At 35.6% G+C, this 24,845-nt stretch overlaps 2 protein-coding genes across 4 annotated transcripts; both read right to left on the bottom strand.

The window, feature by feature from the left end:
• Positions 1-3,441: 3,441 nt before the first annotated feature.
• Positions 3,442-7,622, bottom strand: LOC114181769 (receptor-like protein EIX2). Of its 2 annotated transcripts, none has more exons than XM_028068318.1 (2): positions 4,247-7,622; positions 3,442-3,631 (listed from the first exon to the last, which is right to left on the bottom strand). In XM_028068318.1, the coding sequence occupies exon 1, from the start codon at positions 7,591-7,593 to the stop codon at positions 4,288-4,290; it is 3,306 nt and encodes a 1,101-aa protein (XP_027924119.1). In that variant the 5' UTR covers positions 7,594-7,622; the 3' UTR covers positions 3,442-3,631; positions 4,247-4,287. The 2 variants fall into 2 exon arrangements, with proteins under 2 accessions (XP_027924119.1, XP_027924118.1); XM_028068317.1 differs by having other exon boundaries at positions 3,442-3,624.
• Positions 7,623-17,525: 9,903 nt separating this feature from the next.
• On the bottom strand, positions 17,526-19,840 carry LOC114181724 (receptor-like protein EIX2). 2 transcript variants are annotated; one of them, XM_028068259.1, is made up of 2 exons: positions 18,291-19,840; positions 17,526-17,680 (listed from the first exon to the last, which is right to left on the bottom strand). In XM_028068259.1, the coding sequence occupies exon 1, from the start codon at positions 19,672-19,674 to the stop codon at positions 18,331-18,333; it is 1,344 nt and encodes a 447-aa protein (XP_027924060.1). In that variant the 5' UTR covers positions 19,675-19,840; the 3' UTR covers positions 17,526-17,680; positions 18,291-18,330. The 2 variants fall into 2 exon arrangements, with proteins under 2 accessions (XP_027924060.1, XP_027924061.1); XM_028068260.1 differs by having other exon boundaries at positions 17,526-17,673.
• Positions 19,841-24,845: the final 5,005 nt, after the last annotated feature.

Raw genomic sequence — 24,845 nt, 5'->3', positions numbered from 1 at the left:
TATATTAGAAAAAAAATAATATTTTGAAATAAAAATAATTAATTTTCTAATAGATCTATAATTAATGTAACACTTCATTTAAATAATAACCTTAATTTAAATGAAATGTCACACAGATAATATGAGAAACAAGTCATGGAGTATATCTTTATGCCTTACAAATATCCAGAAGAAACCAGGAAAGAATTTAGGGCACACCACGATGCTAGTTACAAAACAGAATAAGAGATCTAAAGTATTTCAAAATTAAGTTCTAAGATGAGGCGTACAAGGGCCACAACCCTAAAGGAAGACATAAACAAGTGGACTCCAACCCAGATAGTCTAGGCAGCGGAATCACCATTTCCTCGTTGACCACGAGGAGTTCTCGTATATGCTCACATCAATAAATTGATGATCATCCCAAAAGAGAAAACCACACACATAACAATCAAACAAGCAAAGGGTAAGCTAGAGTAAAACATGATTTATCATACAGTTACTTACAATTTCATAGTCCAAGGTACACACGTCAACCAATCATGTTATGACTTGCAAATAATACACCAAGACTCAATTCATCCAGATACATATAATTAGTCGGATTCAGCGGATGTTTGCACTTGTGGTGGCCTTTACTGCTCTACCGAGCTAATTGTTCTAGTGTTTCATCCCTCCACACAAGATTAGCCCTTAAGGTGTTCCAGGCCTCCTACTACCATCATGAACTTCCACTAATAGGGGTCATGGAATTACGCCCTGACCAACTGAGGCACCACTATGAGATCTCACCTAAAAATTCATGGAATTACGTCCTAACCAATGAGGAACCACCACAAAACTATCGTGGAATTACGTCTTAACCATACCAAAAACATGTTTCATTAATTAATATAACATTCATACTCATACCAATTCCATGTCACTTTTATAACCAACCATTTCATACTCATTACATGCCAAGATCATGCCAAACTCATCATTCACAAACCATAAACCATTTTACTCATGCATATTCCCTCATCTCATGCTTTAACAAGATTTACTAATCCAAACATATGGTAAACAACCAAGAACAGAGAAACAAACAGCACCAGCACACCTCTCGCCCAGCTTCTCGCTCAGGCAGGAAGGTCTCGCTCAGGCGAGAGGTTTCCCTCGCTCAAGCGAGAGGTTTCCCTCGCTCAGGCGAGCTTCCTTCGCATAAGCGAGAGCTCGAAAAAGGAATAGTGGTGCTGTCGCGTTCTCTCGCTTAGGCGAGACCTCCTCGCCTAAGCGAGATGGCTTCTCGCTCAAGACTGGAGCTCGTCACCTGAGCGACAGTTAGCGCAACACTTGGGAGGGTTTTTTGATACTCTCGCTCAGGCGAGACCCACTCGCTTGGGCGAGATTATCATATCTCCTCCACTGTTCACGCAGGCGAGCATAGAAATTCACCCAGAATAATGCACAATACATGTTCATATCATTTTAAACATCACACAATTACCAAGAGCACTAAAACAACACTGAAATCAAGCAATATATATTAAAAATGTGAAACCCTAGCTTCCCTTACCTGGAAAAAGCTAGCAGAATGTCCCGACACCCAAGCAAGTGAGTACTACAAACCACGAAGCAAATTCACGAGCTGAAAAATAGTGAAATAGATTCAAAATGGGTTACCATGGTGAACCTTAGTTAGAATTATGATGACAGAGCTGGGGATGAAAAAGGTACAGTGAAAAATCAACTTATGAGACTGAAGAATTTAGTTGAGCGAACGCGAAGAAGGGTAACACCCAAACCCTAGTAGAGCTTCTGTGGAGAGTAAAGGAGAAGAATGAGAGCACTGATTTTGGCAGGTGGGTGCATAATGATGGACCTTAGCTGCTTTAGGGGCCTTGGTAGGGATGTCAACGGGGGGTAGGGTACGGGTAGTAGCTCCCCCGTACCCTACCCGCTGGATAAATATTCGCCCCGTACCCGTACCCATATCCGTCGGGTATCCGTTATGCGGGTACCCGTCTATTTTTTTCATATCCGCGGGTATCCACGGATACCCACGGGTATTTACAAAATTATTTAAAAAATAAATATTTAATAATAAATTCAAATAAAATAAAATAAAATAAAATACATCACTATCATACATTTTAAATAGAGTTCAAACAAACTCAAGTCCATACAAGTCCAAATAATCATAAAAATAAATATAAAATAACATTCAACACAATGAAAATTCTTTAATTAGTGCTTTGATCAACAAAATCACTTTCTCCGATTGATTCCTGAGAAAAAATTAGGCCATAATGTTTTTTACTAATATATATATATATATATATATATATATATATATATATATATATATATATATATATGGGTATTTTTGTGAATTAAAGTTTAGCGGGTACGGGTATCCACGGGTACGGATATTATGATACCCGTACCCGCCCCGTTAACATGCGGGTATCAAAAATACCCGTACACACGGGTAGCGGGTATCCATTTTTAATATCCGTTTTCTACCCATTGCGGATTTTATCCGCGGATACCCGTGGGTACGGATATTTTTGACATCCCTAGGCCTTGGCACCCTATGGACCAACCTTTATGCCAGCTAGAGCTGTCAAAATGGGTTAGAACTCGCGAGCCAACCCGGCTCACCACGGGTTCAGGCCGGGTTGGGTTGAAATTTTTTTACAAATTTCAATACGGGTTGATTTTTGAACCGGCTCATTTAGAACCCGGCTCATTCGGGTTGAACCCATGGTGAGCCGGGTGGGCTCACCAACCCGTAGATGAAAGGGTCACACAAGTGTTTTTTATTTATTTTTATTAAGTTAGGCTTTACATTTGGGTCATGTTAGGTTTTTTTTTATTCAACCCATAAATCATTTGTATTTTTTTTATTTTGATTTGCATTTGGATTGTATTAAAGTTTATTTAAATTTTAATTAGAATTACAATTTAGTTTTGACTCAAAAAAAATATAAAAAAATAATATTTTTTTAATTAAGTGAACTCGTGAGCCAACCCGTTTAACCCGCCAACCCGTGGTGAGTCGGGTCGGGTTCAAATTTTTTTGGCTCTCTAAAAAGTGAGCTGGGTTGGGTTGGCTCACTAAATCATCAATCCGTGGTGGATAAAGCCGGGTCGGGCCGGATTACCTGTTTTGACAGCTATATGCTCAACTGATTAGGGACAACCCTTAAAATAAAAACAGAAAATAATTGAGTCTTACATATAATAATATATAAAAATATATTTTCTTTTGTGTTCACGTTTCGTTATTTTAATTTTACCTTTAATTATTATTTTAAAAATTAATTATTTAATAAATAATTTATCTTTAACCTTTATTCTAAAAATCTTATTTATTCTTAACAGTTATCTTAAAAACTTTTTTATATATATTATTTTATATTTAACAACTATTTTAAAAATTATTTATATATCTTTTATTAATCGGACATGAAACAACATTACAATATATTATATCATAAAATACAACCAAATCATAACAAGTTTCTAGAAACAAGATTTTTCAATTTATTTCTTTCATACAAAATATTGTAAACGACAAAACTAAATAAATATTTTGCCCTTGTGCAACCCAACATTGATTTCCTCCCTAATCCGAATTGTGTAGAGCATCTGTAACACCTGCATTCTTTTTTTAAACAAAAATTAATTCGGTGCATTACAAGAAAAAGACATAATATATTTAAATATATGTAGGACTTTTGAAGTTGCAGGATTTTGGAATCACCATCTCAGCTAATAACATGAACTCTTTCGTTTTTGTTACTCAGAAATCCTTTAACGAGAAATTAAGGACTAATTCTTCTACGTATTTAGTATCTAACTCTTTCATACTTTAGGGTTAATTTCGTTATCTGATTATATGCTTAAAGACTAAGGTTTCCTGTTAACCATGTTTTCCAATGGTACTAATCAAGTTTCTCAAATTTTTGTGAATTCGAGAGAGAACCGAAAACTGTTTAGAAAAATTATAGTTTTAAGTAGAATTTAGTGACTATGGTATAAGAGAAGTGTGAACCATAGAAAAAGGTTCTCAGAATCCTGAAACGAACATATGAACTAAAAAAGATCGCTCACAAAAGTATTATGAGTGCATAAAAAACAAGTGTAAGCAAAAGAAGTAGTGTGATCTGAGAATTATATCTCGCTTTACCAATTCCAAGAGAATTTTTTTCTTCAAGAATTTAATTCAGTCATTATTAATAATAAAAATAAGGAATATCATAAGGAAGCTGCAACATACCTTCTTGCCTATGAGCTACGAGGACTACTTTGTTGCATTCCCTATAACCATTCAAATATATAATTTATCAGTCTGTTCACAAATCTCATGTAATCCTTTCTCCAAGGATGCCAAAGTAGTATTGGCCCTAATAAGCCCCAAAATCCAGTAAAGAATCCTATTCCCATGCTCATGTATAATGCCTCGTAAAAGACACTGTCTTCATCACCATTGATTGCTTCAACTTCTGGGAACTTTACTGTCCTTTGATCTCCATCTCCAGGACAACTTTTGTTCAGTTGAAAACCACAAAGATCTCTGTTTCCTTCAAAACTATAGCCTTCAAAGGTTTCAAAATGTCTTTCTCGTGGGATTCTTCCTGAAAGAGAGTTGTGTGATAAATCTAACTTACCTAGATCATCAATTTGAGAAAGAGAAAAAGGAATTCCCCCACTGATACGATTTCTTGATAAGTCAAGGGACTCCAGTGAACTTAAATCTCCCATCTCAGAAGGAATTTCTCCGCTTAGATAATTTCGAGATAAATTTAGAGAAACTAGCCCAGCCAAATATCCAATCTCTTTTGGTATTTCACCTGTTAAATTATTACTTGAAAGATCAATGCTCTTAAGTTGTAACTCTGGATCTGAAAACCACAGTTCCACACCTTTCCACATCCATGTTATGTTAAGTGTATAATTATCAGAACTGGATAAAAAAGCAGCAAAAGGTTCATGGTAAGTAAGATTGGTAGACCAATATATATTATTTAGAGTTGCACCTCTGTCGATGATCTTTTCAGACATTACAGTCAAATTCTTTAAGCATGTTGGAATACCTCTCGATAAGTAATTCCTTGAAAGATCCAATGATTGAATACGCTTCAAATAACAGAGATTAACTGGAAGACGTCCACTGAAGTGATTCCCTCGCATGTTCAAGATTATCAATTGCTGCATATTTTCTCCAATCCATGATGGTATTGGACCAGACAACATATTTTTACTCACATCCACCATAATTAAATTACTGCAGTTCTTCAAAGTGGAAGGTAATTCACCCATTAGGTTATTGTTTCGTAAAACCAAGACTTCCAATTTAACAAGGCTGCCCATGGACACAGGAATCCTCCCTGATAATTTATTGTTGCTTAAATCAAGAAACAATAACCGATCAACATTTTTCCAACAGTTTGGCAGTTCTCCCTTCATTTGATTGTTTGATAAATCTAAAGAAGCCAAATTTGCAGATATGCTTCGATCACATAAGAATGAAAACAAATTTGAAAATTTATTTTTGGAGAGATTGAGCTTTGAGGCTTGCAGTAAAAAGGGTGGAATTTTGCCTTCAAATTGATTTGAATGCAGAAATATGAACGGTCTATACAGAAGCTTCAATGATAAGTTGGGAATTGCACCAATGAGATTATTGTTAGACATATTTAACTTTTCCATATTTTGCAAGTTGTTCCAAAACCAGTCTGGTACGAAATCATTAAGCTTGCTATTAGAAATATCAAGAAACACTAAGGAACTTTGAGTCTGAAGCCAACTTGGAAATTTCGGGCCCAAATTACAAGAGCCTAATCTCAATAACATTAATTGGAAAGGAGGAACCCAAGTAGGACCAATTTTTAGTGACAATGAGTTATGTTGTAACTCCAAGAATACTAATTTGGAGAAACTGGAAAGATGGGATTCAGTGACGTCACCCTCCAAGCAATTTCCATTCAAGAACAAGTACTCTAACTCAGATAGCAATCCAATGCTTATAGGTAGAATGCCGGTAATCTGGTTATCATATAAAAACAAACACCGAAACACTTGTTTGTTGCACCATGAAGAGTTTTGAAACAAGTTAGAAATGTTCCCACTCATCTTGTTGTTTGAGAGGTCTAGCTCCTGTAATGTGCAGATGTTCCCAAAGAAAGATGAAATCTCGCCTTGCAGTTTGTTATCAAAGAGGTCAAGAACTTCAAGAGAGTTCATTACTTTCCCAAAACCATCTGGAATGGGACCTTCCAACATGTTTTCACTAAGTTCAAGTGTACGAAGATTGGTAGTGGAGTTGAAGAGCCAGTAAAATATGGATGATGATTTCAACAGATTTGAGGAGAGATCAAGCGAGCCAAGTGAAGATGAAGAATTCGAAATTGAAATAGCTGAGATGATAAAGTTATCATCCCTTAGACCACAATTTGACAAATAAAGATTTTGAAGTTTTGAACTGAAGTTGAAACTACCTTGAAAGACCAATGAGGTCACATTATTATTAGAAAGGTCAAGGATCACAAGAGAAGGAAAGTTTGAGTAGATAGGAGATGATAAAACAATGTTATTATTAGAAAGATAAAGCTCTTGAAGATTAAGGCTAAAGTTTGACAGAAGTTGAAATGTTGATAATGTGAGAATATTAGAAGAAAGATCAAGGATGGTAAGAGAAGTGGAGAAGTTGGGGCGTGAATAAAAGAGATATTGAATTTGGGCATCTGAAAGAGAACAATCAACTAGCCCCAACTCTCTTAAATTTGGAAAAATAATGGTTTGCAACCAGTCAAGATTATGTAAAGAATACAAGGCAAGATTTGTTAAGGAATGGAGATTAGAGAGCCATTGTGCATCCTTAGGTTTGACATCAAAATTGCCAGGAAGTCTAAGAGTGTGCAAGAAAGGAAGATTCCCAACCTGGAAAGGGAGTGCTCCAGAAAATGAATTATGACTAAGATCAAGATGCCTCAACTGTGACAGATTCGCAAGTTGATAAGGGAGTTCCCCGTCCAGAAAATTGTGACTGAGATCGAGATACCTTAAGCGTGTAAGGTTTCCAAGTTGATAAGGGATTTTCCCACAGAGAAAAGCGTTATTACCAAGATCCAGAGTCCGTAAATGTGTAAGGCTTCCAATTTCGATAGGAATGCTGCCACTAAAAAAAGAGTTGTAGAGATTGAGATATCTTAAGTTGGTTAGTGAGCCCATGAGTTGCGGGATGTGACTCCCTATGAAATAATTGTAGCTGAGATCCAAATGTTGAATATTTTGCAAGGCAAACAACGAAGTGACATTCAGTGCACCTCTCAAAAATTGTGATTGTGTATTCGAACCAGGGAGACGAAGGATGGTTACATGACCTGTTATATGGTCACAACGAATGCCTTTCCATTTGCAACAATCTCTACTGTTTTCATCATCCCTCCATGTTGACAGCATGTCATAGGCATCTATGAGGCCATGTTTGAAGTTAAGAAGTGCCTGTCTCTCCCTCTCTATGCACTTTATTTCTGCGCTTTTGTTCAACCCGAGAATGGGTCCTGCAGCATGCAACAACAGCAGAAGAAGTGCATAAAACAGTTTCAGATAATAACAAGACATTATGTAGTAGCTGATGAAATAAGTAACACTAAAACAGAGGTTTTGAACTATTCATGGCAAAACCAACCAATAGGATTTATATATATGGCTGATAGTGTGGCTAGCGGATTAACGTGTATATAATTTATTTCCTTAACTACCCTTTGGTGGTATTCAATTTAAATTCGTTTTTCTTGCTCTCTTGTTTATGCTAATACTTATTTATACTTTTTATTATCTGAGATCATTTCTAACTTTCTTATAAAGTATACAACCAATCAACTGCTTTCTTTTTTATATTATCAAGAGCATTTTTGAAAAAAAAGTAGCAACCTAGTCTTTTTAATTACATTATCAAAAAAGGTCACTAGTTGACATGTGTGGTTCACCTTAGAGTACGTTTTGAAAATGTCCCTTTCTAAGAAATGCTTGATTACAAAAAACTTTTAAATTTGATGTGATTGCATTCCTTGCACGCAAATGATAATTAGGTGATTATTATTTCTTTTATAAAATTTCATTTTTTGTGTTTGTCATTTCAATTCATACTCTTATCTTGGTACAAGTAATACCTTCTTATATTCTTTAATCTAGTGGTCAGGATTGAAAATGTGTAATATCTTCATTATAGAATAAATTATTGTGGGCCACTCTGTTAAATAGGATATATATATATATATATAATATTTCAATTAAAAGTCAATATTTCAAGACTCTTGAATTTATTATATATATTGATAATTCAATATTTTAAATAATATTCTTTACTCCTGAAATTTTAAACATATTTTACATAATGGTTTTTATTTTTTCCCTTAACATAATTTTTTTACATAAATTTTATGAAAAAAAGGTAAAATAAAATATGATGTGAGTGTTGGGTATTAGAGTACTAGTACAAGTACTCACAACTAAAATAAAAGATGAAAATAAAGGAAAAAAATAGATAATAGACAATGAATATAATTTATTCAAGGAAAGAAAAAATTACATACCATTCTCTCTAATTCCAAGGATAAAACAATGACAACCCCTCTCTTGGAAATAGGAAAAACTAATACAAGGAGAACCTTAAAGGAGAAACTAACTTTCTCTCTTAGAGGAGAAACTAATATTCTCTCTTAATTTTTCTCTCAAGCCAATAAAGCAAAAGGAATAGAAAGGGAGAGACTTTGGAATAATTTCCTAAGGAAACACTGGACTCCATTTATAACATTAAAAGTAAGCCTCAAAGTGAGTTCCCATCGATGTGGGACTTCTTTTCTCACAATCTCCCACTTGAAGATTTTGATGAAATTAATCAAATCTTCACACCATGCTTTATTCTCTGCCTTCATGTTGCTTGTTCATCTAATAGACTTCAGCAGGATCGAATCCACATAGACTTTATTGACACATAATTCTGATCCTCTGAAACGCAATGCAACACCTGAGGTTCTATCTAAGGACCTTTTGTCAATACTTCACTACTCTCCACCAAACCTGCCATGAACCTACTAACCACTCCTACTCCTTGTGCAATGTCTGGTCTTGTATACATCATAGCATTTATAAGATTGTCCACCACCGATGCACTCAGTACTCGAGACTTCTCCATCCTCTCTGCTTCACTGCTAGGACTCATACGTGAGGAACAATTGATAGAAAGTGGGGTAGAAATTGGCTTGCAATCTTGCATGTTGAAGCGCCACAAGATTATCAGTAAGTATTTCTTCTGAGAAAGTCAAACCTTCCTATCTTTTTTTGTCTCGGTGAATTTGCATCCCTGAAATCCTTGTTTGCTGGTTCCAAGTCCTTCTTCTCATACTTCCTAGCCAATTGTGCCTTCAATTCCTAGATTTGAACTTTGTTGGGGCCTACCTCCAACATGTCATCCACATACAACATCAATGGTCTAAACACCCAGTCTGTTGTAACCGAGGCTTATGAAGGAATCAAATCTCTAGTACGAACACCTGAGCGCTCTCTTTAAATCATACTGAGATTTGTTCAACCATGCAAACCAAGTTTTCTTGTTTTTTAACGCCTTCTAGTTGGAGCATCATTTTATTTCTGTTTAACAATAACCTTGTTAAGCAGAAATGGTTTAAACACCCAGTCTGTTGTAACCGAGGCTTATGAAGGAATCAAATCTCTAGTACGAACACCTGAGTGCTCTCTTTAAACCGTACTGAGATTTGTTCAACCATGCAAACCAAGTTTTCTTGTTTTTTAACGCCTTCTGGTTGGAGCATCATTTCATTTATGCTTAACAATAACCTTGTGGGTAGTGGGACCCACAGGTGGTACCCGTTCACATTGTTAGCACAGCCCAAGCACTTACTTTCCCCTAGTTTCAAGCTCTATTCGTGCTTTGGATTCCTTGAACTGGTAACAACACATTTGACTTCCTCTTGATGTAGTACACCCACAATCTCCTGGAGTAAACTTTGATTCTCCTAGTGATAACTCTGGTGATTCCCTTACATCAGAATAAATCAAGTCTTCTTGTGTTTTCCTTTTTCCCGGTAGTCAAACTAGTAATCTGCGATCTATGACTATGTTTGTTGGCTTACCACACAGTGCTCGTGCAGAGGAAAAACAACCTTCTTGAGCCCGAGTAAAAGATTACGTTCTGCCTGGATTTGCAAACTTCACTCTGACTTATACCCAAGTTTACGATGTCACGTCAACACCGTTTCTTTTTGACTTTTCGATGCAATCATTGCATTAGCATCCTGCAATGTATCTCCCAAAAGCACATACACATCTGCCATGATCTTCTGAGCTTTCATGACTTACCATATCTCTCATCTTCTTCACAGAATATCTTCGTCCTCCGAGGTATTTTTCATACAACCTTGTGAGGTTGATGCCTCAGAGTTCTTTCCTCCATTCTTCAAATGCCAACAATCTTTCTTCACATGCCCTCTTTTGCCACAATGGTAGCATTTGAGATGCTTCTTATTTTGACATCTATCATGAGACTGACTCCCACTAGATCCATGTTCTGTTGATCTACATCTTGTCATCACCAAAACTTCTATTTGCCTTGCACTTTCCACCATATCCTCTTTGTTCTTTCGCCTGGATTCTTCTTCAAGAGCAGCTCCGGCAACATCCTCAAAGTGTAGGAGGTCAACAACGTTGTAATTTGTAATGTTGATGACAAGCTGATCATACGAATCAGGTAAACTCTGTAGTAGAAGCTCCGCACCTTCGTTTTCAATTATGTTGAAATTTGCCACTGAAATTTGCGCAAACAATGTATTTAGATTGTTGATGTGGTATGTCACTGATGTGGACTCACTCATTCGAAGAGTATAGAGTTTTCTCTTCAAGAATATTCTTGTGTGAAGTGACTTAACCTCGTACAGGCTTGTGAGAGTATCCCAAATCTCCTTCGCTGTAGTCTTCCCCGCAATGCTGGATAAAACCGCATATGCCAATGCTAAGTGCAAATTTGCTATAACATTGTTATCTATTTCCTTCCACTTTTTATCTGTAATGCTCTCAGGTTTTTCTTCAATTGCTTCTAAACAATTGTCCTTTCTCAAAATTGCCTTCATCTTCAGTTTCTACAATGAGAAAATTTTTTCCATTGAACCTCTCTATCTCGTATCTTGTTGTCATGGCTTTAAAACCGACTTATGCACTTCTCACTATGAATAGTACTGTCTACTGGAACAATGGAGGCAGACCGTGAACCGGTGCACCAGGTAATTCCCAGGAAAGAGAGGTGGGTCACTAATGGACACACTTAAGTACCAAGTCTTTCCTAGCCAGAACTTTCCTTGACATGCACTTTCACACTACCACACTTTATCCACTATCACAGCACTATTCCAATGACAATAGCAACGGAATATAATCCCACGAACCAACGGCTCTGATACCACTGTTGGGTATCAGAGTACTAGCACAAGTACTCACAACTAAAATAAAAGATGAAAATAAAGGAACAAAAATAGATAATAGGAAATGAATATAATTTATTCAAGGAAAGGAAAAATTACATACCATTCTCTCTAATTCCAAGGATAAACAATGACAACCCCTCTCTTGGAAATAGGAAAAACTAATACAAGGAGAACCTTAAAGGAGAAACTAACCTTCTCTCTTAGAGGAGAAACTAATATTCTCTCTTAATTCTTCTCTCAAGCCAATAAAGCAAAAGGAATAGAAAGGGAGAGACTTTGGAATGATTTCCTAAGGAAACACTAGACTCCTTTTATAACATTAAAAGTAAGCCCCAAAGTAAGTTCCCATCGATGTGGGACTTCTTTTCTCACAGTGAGATCCACTTTTTATCCCTTAACTTGATCCAGGTCAAGTGATAAGTCAAGTCAGTCTTTTAGCTTTTGGTATTTTCAGAAAAATTGTTTAGATTTTCTACCATAGCTCATCCTCCAAATATCTTTACTCTTCACAGTTCTTTTTTTCCTCTCTAACTCATTTGCTTGTACTCATTCAAGCAGAAGCTGAGTTAGGGCTAGTGCGAGCTCTTACTTCGAGCTCATCAAACATTTTTCTTCCAAGTAAATAAATCTCCAACTTCTGTTCCATTTTCATTTTTTGTCCCTAAGCTTTAGTTCCATGTTCAACTCTGAACTAGTTTCCTTTACGCCCTCCTATGTTCTGTTTTCAGTTTCTTACGCAGTTCCAGGTTTTGGTGTTCCTTCCTCTTAAGGTTCCCCCTCACAGTAGCTTTTGTCAAGGTAAGGGAAGATAGAGTTTTCATGTTTTCTTGAAGTATCTTGTATGTTTTGGCTCTATTTTATATTTAAGATGCACGTTTGATGACTCTGATTGTACAAGAATGAGTCTAGTTGTGATTTGTGTTGATTTTCTGGCTTGCATACGTAAGCAGGAGAGAACCATTTGTTATTTTATTTCAAAAATTGGAATTAGTTCAATTCATTGTGTTCCCTCTCTTAAACTCAAACCCTAAATTTAACAATTGGTATCAACATCTTATTGAAATTTAGTCAAGCCCCAATATGGTTTTCAAGAAAATACTTGAGAACAAGTTTCATTTTACCACCTATATTTAGAGGGTTAGTTACTAGTTTTGGAAAATAAGAATGAATATATGTATTAAATCCATTGGTAAAGGAATCTAGGATGCAATTCAAAATGATACTTTCATCCCTATGCATGTTGTTGACAATGAATTCATTGAAAAACCTTGGTATAGATGGTCTAATGCTGAAAAAAAAAGGCTTAATATGACTATATGAAAAAAATATGAGATATGTTTTAAATCTTGATGAATTATTTAAAGTGTCTTAGTGCATCTCAACAAAGGACATGTGGAATACACTAGAAGTCACACATGAAGGTACACCGAATGTTAAGAGCTACAAAGCATTCATTGATCCAAGACTATGAACTCTTCACCATGTAGCAATAAAAATCATTACATATGTGCATAAACCCATTAGACAACTTGTAAATCATCTTATTGGAATTGGAAAAGTTTTTGAAAAACAAAATTAGTTGAATATCAAGGATGTTGAAATGCATATAGGAGTAGGCAACTTAAAGTCACTACACTATTATGAAGGCCTTGTCTTCAATGACTATAATATCCTTATTTGGAAAATTGAGAGAACATGAGTTGGAAATAAATAGATTATTGGTTAAATTGGAGGGTTGTGACAAGAAGAAGAATAAGAGTCTTTCCTTGAAGACAATTGTGTAAAAAGACGAAAATGGTGAAGAAAAATGATGAACACATTGGCTCAAAATCTATCTTTACTTGTTAAGAAATTTGAAGGGTTTTTGAAGAAAAGAAACAATGACAAAAACTATCCTTAAATAAAATACGTGAATAAGAAATATGATTTTAATTCAACAAATTTTACTTTGTTTTGATAGTGAAAAATAGGGATATATCAAAATTGAATGTCCAAACAATCAAAGCAATAGAATCAAGATAGTGTAAAAAGATTGAGAAAGGAGGCAAAGGTAGAAGAACATATATAATTTGGAAAGATAATGATAAGTCTTCACCAAGTGCTTCATCAAGGGAGAATGAAGAAGTATATATTTGTTTGATGGGAGGATAGGATTTCTTCATATTAGTGCAGAAAACACATTTGAAATCACCTAAAGGCTTTAGTTTCAAGAAAAAAGAAGTCTTTCAAAAGGTAGTGACATTTTTTAAATTATTTGCACAACTATAGAATTCGAATCTAAAATAACTGAAGTCTATACTAGTATATAGGTTCTACAAAGAATTGAAGCATATTCTTCTACTTAGGATTAAATTTTTTGAAAAGTTACTTCCTTGCCACAAAATTGCGCCGCTATTGCGCACCATTCGTTTCCAATTTTTCTCTTTTCTCTCTATTTCTCTTCTTGCTCTCTCTCTATTGTGTTGCTATTGTGCACCCTTCGTTTCCAAGTTTTCTCTTTTCTCTCTCTCTCTCCCCCTCTCTATGTTCCCAAGTTTGCATTTCCCTCATCTGAACCTAAAAATGATATGATGATATATTTGATTTATTTCTTTTTGCATATGTATCACAAAAGCATCAAAATTGCATGTAAATCTATTTGAATACTAGTTCTCAAATTTTACCTATGTTACTTATTTATAGTTCATATGGTGATATTAAATTTTGGTCTAATTTTTGAAGTTATTTAATACAGTGCGAGAATTAGTGAATGATTTATTTATTTTTAATACGACAATAGGTTTCGGTTACCTAGTGAACCAAAGCACCAAAGCGTACAATCAAATCTGCTTCGGTTGTTTTTTAGAACTGAAACCTATTCCTTTATTTATTTTTTATAAACTTATATTGTTTTGGGCTTGATTTTAGAGATAATGAAGTCTATTGTTGATGTGTATGCTTCGATTTGTAATAAAAAATCAATAGAGTCTTTTTTTTATTTTATTTCACCTTAATGTGTTTTGAATTGAAAACCGAAATACAATGTCGAAAAAATCAATGCTAAAAACCTTTCTTGCGCTGATGTCAATATCAACTAACTTATCGATAACTAGGAGACACGTTTAATGAAATGTACTAAGAATCAAATAAGTTTGTCCTGTTAATAGACCGAAAGAAGGATAAATAATTGACATAAAAATAGAGTTTCAAAATTAAAAGATGAAATGAATACTCTAAAAACTGATTTGTTATTGTGCTGAAATAAATTTGTTAAGGTTTATAAGTCCATATAAAATAAAACACATTATTTTTTCAAAACTCTTACAAAGTTTACATCGAATATATCAATGCGCTATTTTTATTTTTTTAATTTTTGTAAGATCTTTTAGAACCACCATTTTATTATCCGCTCCTCCACACACTCTATTCTTATGACAATGATGGTCTTTCTCAGGCGATGAGATTTCAGGAAAAACAAGGAATGTGAAAGTTTAATTTGTCTTTATACAAAATTTCTGCAGGGACTTTTCACAATCCATGTAATTGTTTCAAATTCCAAATTTGTCTTTATACAAAATTTCTGCAGAAACTTCTCAAAGTCTTTGCAATTGTTTCAATTTCAAATTTAATGTGACAACACATTCAGTTTTCCAAACAATTAAAAGAGTTAGGAAACATATTTTAGAAGAAACAAATGCAACTATATATATTTTGAGAACTATAAAACACATTAATTCTTTTATATAGAGAGATAATTAGATAACTAAATAGATAGATAGACAGATTTAGAGAAAGTAAGTAGTGGAAATATTATACGGTGATAAAAACATAATAAATGTAAAAATATAGTAATGATAACAACTTTTCAGCAATATTTTTCATTGTATATTTAGAAAAATTGTCCTATAAATTCTTATAGAACTGGTTAGGTATCATTTCAAATTATCACCAAAATTTGTCTTTGCATGAAATTTCTGCAAAGACTAAAACATCAAAGTCTGTTTTTTTGTTTTACGTTTAAGTTTTTCATGTGGTTCCCTATCTTTCTGACCCACAAGAAAAGCTAGAAAATGTATAATACAACAACCATGTTTGTGGTAAATCAATATATATTTTGTTATTATTTGAAAGTAATAACATGTTTGATAAATATACATAATTTAAAACTATAATATATGATGAAAAAATAATATATGAAATTCAATATCAAATTATTTAAGTAATATATAATATTTAAACTAAATAAATATACGAGTATTTTATATTACAATAAAAAAACCGTTGCTTGTATTATTATAAATATCATTAAAAATACCATTGATAATAAAGTAATTGAATTTTGGTCTTTTATGGAAACAATTTAATAGTCTTGAATTTCTAAAATAATTGCTAAGTTCGTGTATTAAATCTGAATTTTTTGTACTTCTAGATCGGTTTTATTTAATGTCCTCAACTACTTTAGCAAGACTTAGACCCACCTTCATTTTCAATTTTAAAATTCAAAAAAAAATCTAATTTAAATCCAATATAAATCTAATTAATTAGATTAGATTTAAATTCCAAAAATATAAATTCATAAAAATTTAGATCATCATAGATTGAATCTCAAACCCCTTGATCACAACTACAGTTTGATGCAAATTTGAATGATATGCGTCGAAATTTTAACGGAGAAATGTATATAATCAGTGGTCTAACGCAAAGCGTGGGGATGCTAGTTATCTTCTTGTATTCTTCTTTACATCACAAATTTACGTCGGAGTTACAAATAAGAAATAACAGGAAACTACGTGGAAGATAAATTATCAAATAGAAAAATTATATTTTGACTCTTATTTCTTTATTCTCATTTTTTATTTTTTGATAGACTTATGGTGTGTTTGGACGGGGCAATTCAAGAGGGTGATTCATTTATTTGGAGAATTTGAAATTCTTTGCAATGAAATTCTTTGTTTGGAAAAAGAAATTAAAAAGAATTTAAAATGCATGCAGTTTTTTGAAGTATTTCAATTAGCTAAATTCGAAGAAATTCAAATACTCTAAAAAAAGGTGGAATTTGAAATTCTTCTTACTCAACCTCACACTCTGGATTCAACCCCAAACAGACCCGGCAAACCCGACAACCATGACAGGTTGGGTTGGCCAGATGATCCTGGTGGATCGGACCGACCTGATGACACAAACGGGTCGAGTAAGCCCGACGACCCACACGGGTTTGGTGAGCCAAATGTCCTAGAGGTGTCGGGCGGGCCTGACGACCTAAATGTATCGGGCAGGCCCAATGACCTGACCGACTCGTTGACCCGACAAGCCTGACCGACCTGTTTCCAAATTTATCATGAATTCAAAACATAATTAAGCCTAAAATAAATATTGATAAAATGAAATTTTATCTCACAAGAAATTCAATTATTTTATCCAAACAAGAAATTGAAATGTAAGGTATTTTAATATCTTTATCCAAACAAGTTATTTAGAAAAGGAAGGGAATTTAATTGCAAGCAATTCAAATACAATGCATTTCAATTTCTTAGTATTGTTGAAATGCTTCATCCAAACACAATGTTAGTGTAGATCATTAATTCTCACAGAAAACAATAATTCATTAATCAATGACCCATGTTAAATCACATTAAAAAATAAAGAATTAAAAAAATGAGAGTCATACAATTATTGTCTATGGGATATCACACATATAAGTAGTAATTGAATAGGAGACAACATTATATTTTTAATATTAACGTGCGCATGATATTATATTAATTAGTGATATTATATTAATAGGTGATGATAATATAACATTTTAAATTAATATATAAAATATAATTATATTTATTAAAAGTAAAATAAAATATATCAAAAAATGAGAAAATAACGATTAAACTATTTTTTAGAAGTATATAAAATAACGATCAATTTTTAAAAATTTAATAAATAATTATATTTTAAAAAGTAAAATTGGTATGTAAAAAAAAAAAATCTTCATGTATATATATATATATATATATATATATATATATATATATATATATATTATTATATTGATATAGAATATACCATAAAATATAACCAAATCGTAACAAGTTTCTGGAAACAAGATTTTTCAATTTATTCCTTACACACAAAATTCTGTAAAGGACAAAACTAAATAAATATCTTGCCCTTGTGCAACCCAACTTTGATTTTCTCTCTGATCAAGAAGCGTGTAGAGCATCTGCAACACCTGCATTCTTTTTTTAAACAAAAATTAATTCGGCGAATTATAAGATAAAGACATAATATATTTAAATATATGTACGAGTTTTGCGGGATTTTGGAATAACCTTCTCAGCTCTAGGAATAACATGAATTCTTTCATTTTTGTTACTCAGAAATCCTTTAACGAGAAATTAAGGACTAATCCTTCTACGTATTTCCATCTAACTCTTTCATAGTTTAGGGTTAATTTCGTTATGTGATTGTATGCTTGAAGACTAAGGTTATCCGTTAACCATGTTTTCTAATGGTAGTAATAAATAAATCAAAATTTTCAGCATTCAAGAGAGAAACGAAAACTGTTTCGAAAAATTAGAGTTAGTAACTGCAGTATAAGAGAATTGTGGACCATAGAAAAGAGATTCTCAGATCCTGAAACGAACAAATATGAACTAAAATGTTACAAAAGATCGCTCATAAAGTACATATGGCTGCATATATAGAAAATAAGTATAAGCAGAAGAAGTACTGTGATTTGAGTATTATATCTCGCTTTACCAAGTTTCTAGGAGAAAAAACTTTTCAAAAACTAATTCACTCGTTAATAGTAAACATATGGAATCTCATAAGGGAGTTATAACATACCTTTCTGCCTTTGAGCTACGAGAGGAACACTTTGTCACATTCACCAGAACCACGCATATATATAGTTTATCAGTCTGTTCACAAATCTGATGTAATAATTTCTCCAAGGACGCCAAAGTAGTTTTGGCCCCAATAAGCCCCAAAATCCAATGAAGTATCCTATGCCCATGCTTATGTAAAATGCCTCATAGAATATTCCATGTTCATGAGGCTTTATTGTTGTCTGATTTCCATCTCCAGAACAAGTTTTGTTAAGTTGTTCACCACAAAGCCCAACATTCCCTTCAAAACTTGAGACATCAAAGGTTTCAAAGTGTCTTCCTGATGGGATTCTTCCAGAGAGAGAGTTGTGTGACAAATCTAATATGCCAAGAAAATCGATTTCAGAAAGTGAGAAAGGAATTTCACCACTGATGTGATTTCTTTGTAAGTCAAGGGACTCTAGGAAACTTAAATTTCCCATCTCTGAAGGAATTTTTCCACTCAGATTATTTCTGGATAAATTCAAAGAAACTAGCCCAACCAAATACCCAATCTCTTTTGGTATTTCACCCGTTAAATTATTACTAGAAAGATCAATGCTTTTGAAAGACAGATGTCGAATTTTGAACTCATGTTCCACACCTTTCCACATCCATCTAATGTTTGACATATAAGCATCCATACCAAAGAACATGTATCCTTGGGCACTAACTACATAATATAAAATAGTATTTCCATTGAATCCTTGTTCAGACATGGCAGTCAAATTCTTTAAGCATGTTGGAATTCCTTTTGATAACATATTCCACGAAAGATCCAACAACTGCAAGTGCTTCAAATTACAAAGATCATTAGGAATGCTTCCGGAGAAGTTATTCTGTTGCATATTCAAGATGACTAGTTGGTTCATACTTTCTCCAATCCATGATGGTATTGAGCCGGATAATATATTTCCTCTCACATCCAGCACAACTAAATAGCTGCAATTCTTCAACGTAGAAGGAAATTCACCCATCAAATTGTTGTTTCGTAAAACCAATGCATTCAAGTGCACAAGGGAGCCCATGGACTCGGGAATCTTCCCTGATAGTTCATTGTGGCTTAAATCTAGAATCCGTAAATTGTGTACAGAATTCCAACAATCTGGAAGTTGCCCCTCTATTGCATTGTTTGATAAATCTAGAATCATCACGAATGTAGCTCTGCGTTGCTCACAAAATGAAGGCAAATAGGAAAATTTATTTTCATTGAGCAGAAGGAATGAAGCTTGTAGCAAAAATGAGGGAACTATAACCTCAAATTGATTTGAATTTAGAAATATAAGGGGACCGAAAAGAAGCTTTGGTTGCAAATTGAAAATTGGACCTGTTAGATTGTTGTGTGACATATCCAAAATTTCCATATTTTGTAGGTTGTTCCAAAACCATTCTGGTACTGAACCGTTAAGCCTGGTATCAGAAATATTCAGGTAAGTTAAGGAGCGTTGAGTCTGCAGCCAACTGGGAAAGGTGGGGCCCAACTTGCAAGATCTTAGTCCCAAGTAAAATAATTGGAAAGGAGGAACCCAATCAGGGACTATTTTTAGAGACAGAGAGTTATTTGACAAGGATAATTTCTGTAATTTGGAAAAGTTGGAAAGATGGGATTCAGTGACATCACCCTCCAAATGATTTCCATCCAAGAACAAAATCAGCAATTCAGATAGTAATCCGATGCTTTTAGGTATCGCATCTGTAATCTGGTTATTAGATAAATACAAATACTGAAACACGTGTCTGTTGCACCATGATGAATTCTGGAAAAAAGATAGAAATATTCCCACTCAACTTGTTGCTTGAGAGGTCTAAACTCTGCAATGTGCAGATGTTCCCAAAGAAAGATGGAATCTCACCTTGTGATGAAACCTTGTGATGAAACCAACTAGGAATACAGGGTATTCGAAGATTGATAACGAACAATAGGTATTCTAATGTGAGAATAGAATCCGAATCTCATTCACATGCAAGAGTATAGAGGATACAGAAGGAAATTTGTTTCCTGAAAAGAATGAATGAATGCCCCATAACAGAATGCATTCTTCCTATTTATTAGTTACTAACAGTTTTTAACTAACTTCCTAACAGAAACAGCAACCAGTATACGTATTTTATACTCTCATACGGTCCTTATAAACAATGATCGTATCATAGCCCCTTCCTTAAACAATTGCTTGACCTCAAGAATTGAAAAAAGGAAATTTTTTCTTCAAATCATAATAGTACTCCCAAGTTGAATCTTCAGGTAGCTGATGTTTCCGCTTGACCAACACCTTGGTGACAGCTCTACCCTGCCTCTTCACAGTCATACGATCCAATATAGTTTCTGGTTCTTTGGCCTGCTGTTCCTCCTCTGACAGGGGTAAACCAGACACCATACTGTTTTCTCCAATATGCTTCTTCAACTGAGACACATGGAAGACACTATGCACCTTAGAACCAACAGGCAGTTTCAACTTGTAAGCTACTGCACCAACCTTACTCAAGATTTCAAAAGGGCCAAAGAATTTAGGACTCAATTTAGCATTAGTTCTGTTAGCCACCGAGACCTGTCTATACGGGTGCAGTTTCACAAACACCAAGTCTCCCACTTCAAAACTCCTTTCTGATCTATGCTTATCAGCCGCTTGCTTCATCCGATTCTGTGCCCTCTGCAAATGAAACTTCAGAATCTTAAGCATTTCTTCCCTCTTCCTTAAACTTCTATCTATCAGTTCAATCTTTGATTCTCCAGGCAAATAAGGCAAGCATACTGGAGGAGGCTGTCCATACACGATTTCATAGGGAGTAGCATTGATGGCACTGTGAAATGTGGTATTATACCACCATTCAGCCAACGCTAGCCACTTAGACCATAACGCAGGAGCGTCACTGCACATACACCTCAGATAAGTTTTTAACACCCTATTTACCACCTCAGTCTGACCATCAGTTTGAGGATGGTAGGCTAAGGATAACCTGAGTTGCACCCCTTGCAAAGACATCAATTCTTGCCAAAAATGGCTCACAAAAATAGGATCCCTGTCACTAATGATTGAATCGGGGAAGCCATGTAATTTGAATACAAAATCCAAAAAAACTTGGGCCACGTCCGAAGCACTGTAAGGGTGAGATAGAGCCATAAAATGAGCAGATTTGCTCAATCGGTCCACCACCACAAATATCACTTGCTTACCAAATGAATTAGGAAGGCCCTCAATAAAATCCATAGATATGTGCTGCCATACATGACCAGGGATTGAAATAGGCTGAAGTAACCCTGGTGAAGCTACTGTTTCGTATTTACAGGTTTGACAAACCTGACACTGCTGAATGAATTTAATCACCTCCTTTGTCATGCCCTTCCAGTACAAGATAGCTTTAATTCTTTTTAATGTAGCTCTCCTTCCCGAATGTCCCCCTGTAGGAGAAGAATGCATCCATTCAAGAATTTCTCTCTTCAATTCATCTTTCTGCCCCACCACTAGTTTGCCCTTCCTTCTCAATTCTTCATTCTGCCATGTGAAATGCTTATGAGAATTAGGATCTGCTTGAATCTCCTCAATAATTCTCTTTAAACCATCATCCATAGACCAAGTTTGTTGAATCTTGGCCAGCATATCCGATTGAACCTGATGTACCAATAACTGATAACACGCAGACGACTGCACCCTTGACAGAGCATCCGCTGCCATGTTGTCCTGGCCTTGCTTGTACTCAATAGTAAAGTCAAATTCCATCAATTTAACCAACCATTTCTGCTGAAAAATAGTGGTGAATTTCTGCTCCAAAATGTATTTAAGGCTCCTGTGATCAGTCTTAATAATAAAATGATGATTAAGCAAATAATGCCTCCACTTCTGGACAGCAAACACTACTGCCATCAGCTCCTTTTCATAAGTAGACAGGGATTGTTGTTGCTGATTTAAGGTCCTGCTAATGAAAGCCACAGGATGATGCTCTTGCATTAACACAGCACCAATGCCATACCCGCAAGCATCTACCTCCAACACAAATATCTTCGAAAAATTTGGTAAAGCCAGAACTGGAGCAGTAATAAGAGCCTCTTTTAATTGCTGGAAGGCTGCCTTAGACTCCTCAGACCAGCAGAATCCCTCTTTCTTCAACATATTAGATAAAGGCTTTGCCACAACACCATACCCCCTCACAAACCTCCTATAATACCCGGAGAGACCCAAAAAACCTCTCAACTGCTTGACATTGTGAGGTAAAGGCCAATTCTTTACTGCCTCAATCTTGGAAGGGTCAGTAGCCACACCCTCCTTAAAAATTAAGTGTCCTAAATATTCAACTCTAGGCACACCAAAAAAACATTTGTCCTTTCTAGCAAACAGGGAATGGTCCCGCAAGGTCTTCAACACAAGCTGTAAATGCTCCAAATGTTCCTCTTCTCCCTTGCTGTACACTAATATATCGTCAAAGAATACCAAAAGGAACTTCCTCAAATAATCCTTAAAGATAGCATTCATCAACCCTTGGAAGGTTGCTGGGGCACTAGTGAGACCGAATGGCATTACAAGGTATTCATAGTGTCCTCCATGGGTCCTAAATGCAGTTTTATACACATCCTCTGGTTGCATTCTGACTTGGTTATAGCCTGCCCGTAAATCAATCTTGGAGAAGATAACCGAGCCATGTAATTCATCCAATAGGTCTTCCACAAGAGGAATAGGGAATTTATCCTTAATCGTGTGCTTATTTAACTCTCTATAATCAACACACATCCTCCAAGACCCATCCTTCTTACCCACCAGCACCACTGGACTTGCATAGGGACTGCTACTGTTTTGGATAATCCCAGATTGCATGTATTCCTTAATCAACCCATCAATGACATCTTTCTGGTGTTTGGCATACCTGTAAGGCCTGATATTAACTGGATTAGCTCCTTGTATCAGTGGAATTTGATGATCATGACCGAGTCTTCTAGGAGGTAGCTGTTTTGGCTCTTGAAACAGATCCGCAAACCCCCATAAGACCTGCTCAATTTTCACAGGAACCTCTCCACTATTGGCATGAGTAGTCATAGTCTGTAACAGCCCTTCTTCCTGATCACACAACTGAATCATAGACAAGTGTACTCCCTCTTCAATTGTCTTGCTAATTTGTTGCCTCTTTATAGTTTTCAAGCCACCCGAAGACAAACCCCTCAAGACATGTCGTTTGCCTTTAAAGGAAAACTCCATCAACAACTTGTCAAAATTCCACATAATATCCCCTAAAGTGACCAGCCACTCAATTCCCAACACTAGATCACAACCACCAAGGGGAAGCAACATTACATCACTATTAAAAGTACTCTGCTGCAGTTGCCAACTGAAATTCGGCACCATGGAAGAGATAGCCAAGGTATTACCATCAGCCACGGAAACACGCATTGGTTTCGTTGGCTCAATCTTACACCCCAGCCTCTTAGCCACTTGCTCATCCAGGAAGTTATTAGTACTTCCACTGTCAATCAAAATATGAATGGGCTTCTTCCGAACAAAACCAGTCACCCGCATCGTCCTCATAGTCTTGCAAGAACACAACCCAGTTAAGGCACTAACGGATATTAGAGGTTCCTCCCCATGACCCTCCTCCTCAACATCCGCATTTAACTCCTCAACTAAACCCTCCACCGCATCCATCTCCAGCACATGAATCTGCAACTTCCTATGCACCTTCGCATGCTCATGGGAAAATGGCTCATCGCAGAAGTAACATAACCCCTTCGCTCTCCTTTCTGCCATAAAAGCAGAACTAAGCTGTCTGGTAGGTTTGGGTCCCGTTTTAGAAGGCTCATAAGTTCCCAATATAGAAGCATTGTTGTTAGGAGTTTTAACAGAGGCCACAGATTTGGAACTTTTTGCTATCACATTTCCACTGCCCCCCGCTTTAGAAGCTGCCTCATACATTCGGGCTAAGGAAAAAGCCTTGTGTACCGACACAGGCTGAAACATCCGAACCATCATCTGCACTTCTTGCTGCAACCCGCCCAAGAAGCAACTCAACTTATGCTCTGCCGATAATTCCACCCTAGCCACCAAACAATCAAACTCCTCGTGATAGTCAGTAACAGAACCTTTCTGTCGTAACTTCATCAGGTCTGCCATCGGATCTTCCGCAATTTCCCCAAATCGCTCTAACACCAGCGTACTGTATTCCTCCCATGGCGGTAAGTTATCCACTCCAATCGGCTTAGCAAAGGCAATGTGCCATTGCAGAGCCCGTCCTTCAAAGTGAACCACTGCCAAACGCACCTTATACTCCTTGGGTGTATGATCAACCGAAAAAAATGTTTCGCATTGAATCAACCAATGTTTCACCTCATCGCCATTAAACCGAGGAAAATCAAGCCTAGCTAAACGCGTACCATACGAGTAAGAAGAAGATTTCTCACCACGACGCGATGGACTGGGAGCTAAATTCTGTTGAAGTAGATCTTGAATCTTCATCAATAAGGTCGAAGTCAAAGAATCAGTTAAAGAACCCGTTAACGAACTTGTAAGCGAGTCATGCAGCGTTTGTTTCAGAGACGCGCCAAGCTCGATGAATC

The sequence above is a fragment of the Vigna unguiculata genome, chromosome 4, assembly GCF_004118075.2.
Source record: "Vigna unguiculata cultivar IT97K-499-35 chromosome 4, ASM411807v1, whole genome shotgun sequence".
Classification (NCBI taxonomy): domain Eukaryota; kingdom Viridiplantae; phylum Streptophyta; class Magnoliopsida; order Fabales; family Fabaceae; genus Vigna; species Vigna unguiculata.
Note: the sequence above shows the minus strand (reverse complement) of the source record. Positions and strands in the feature narration are given on the sequence as shown.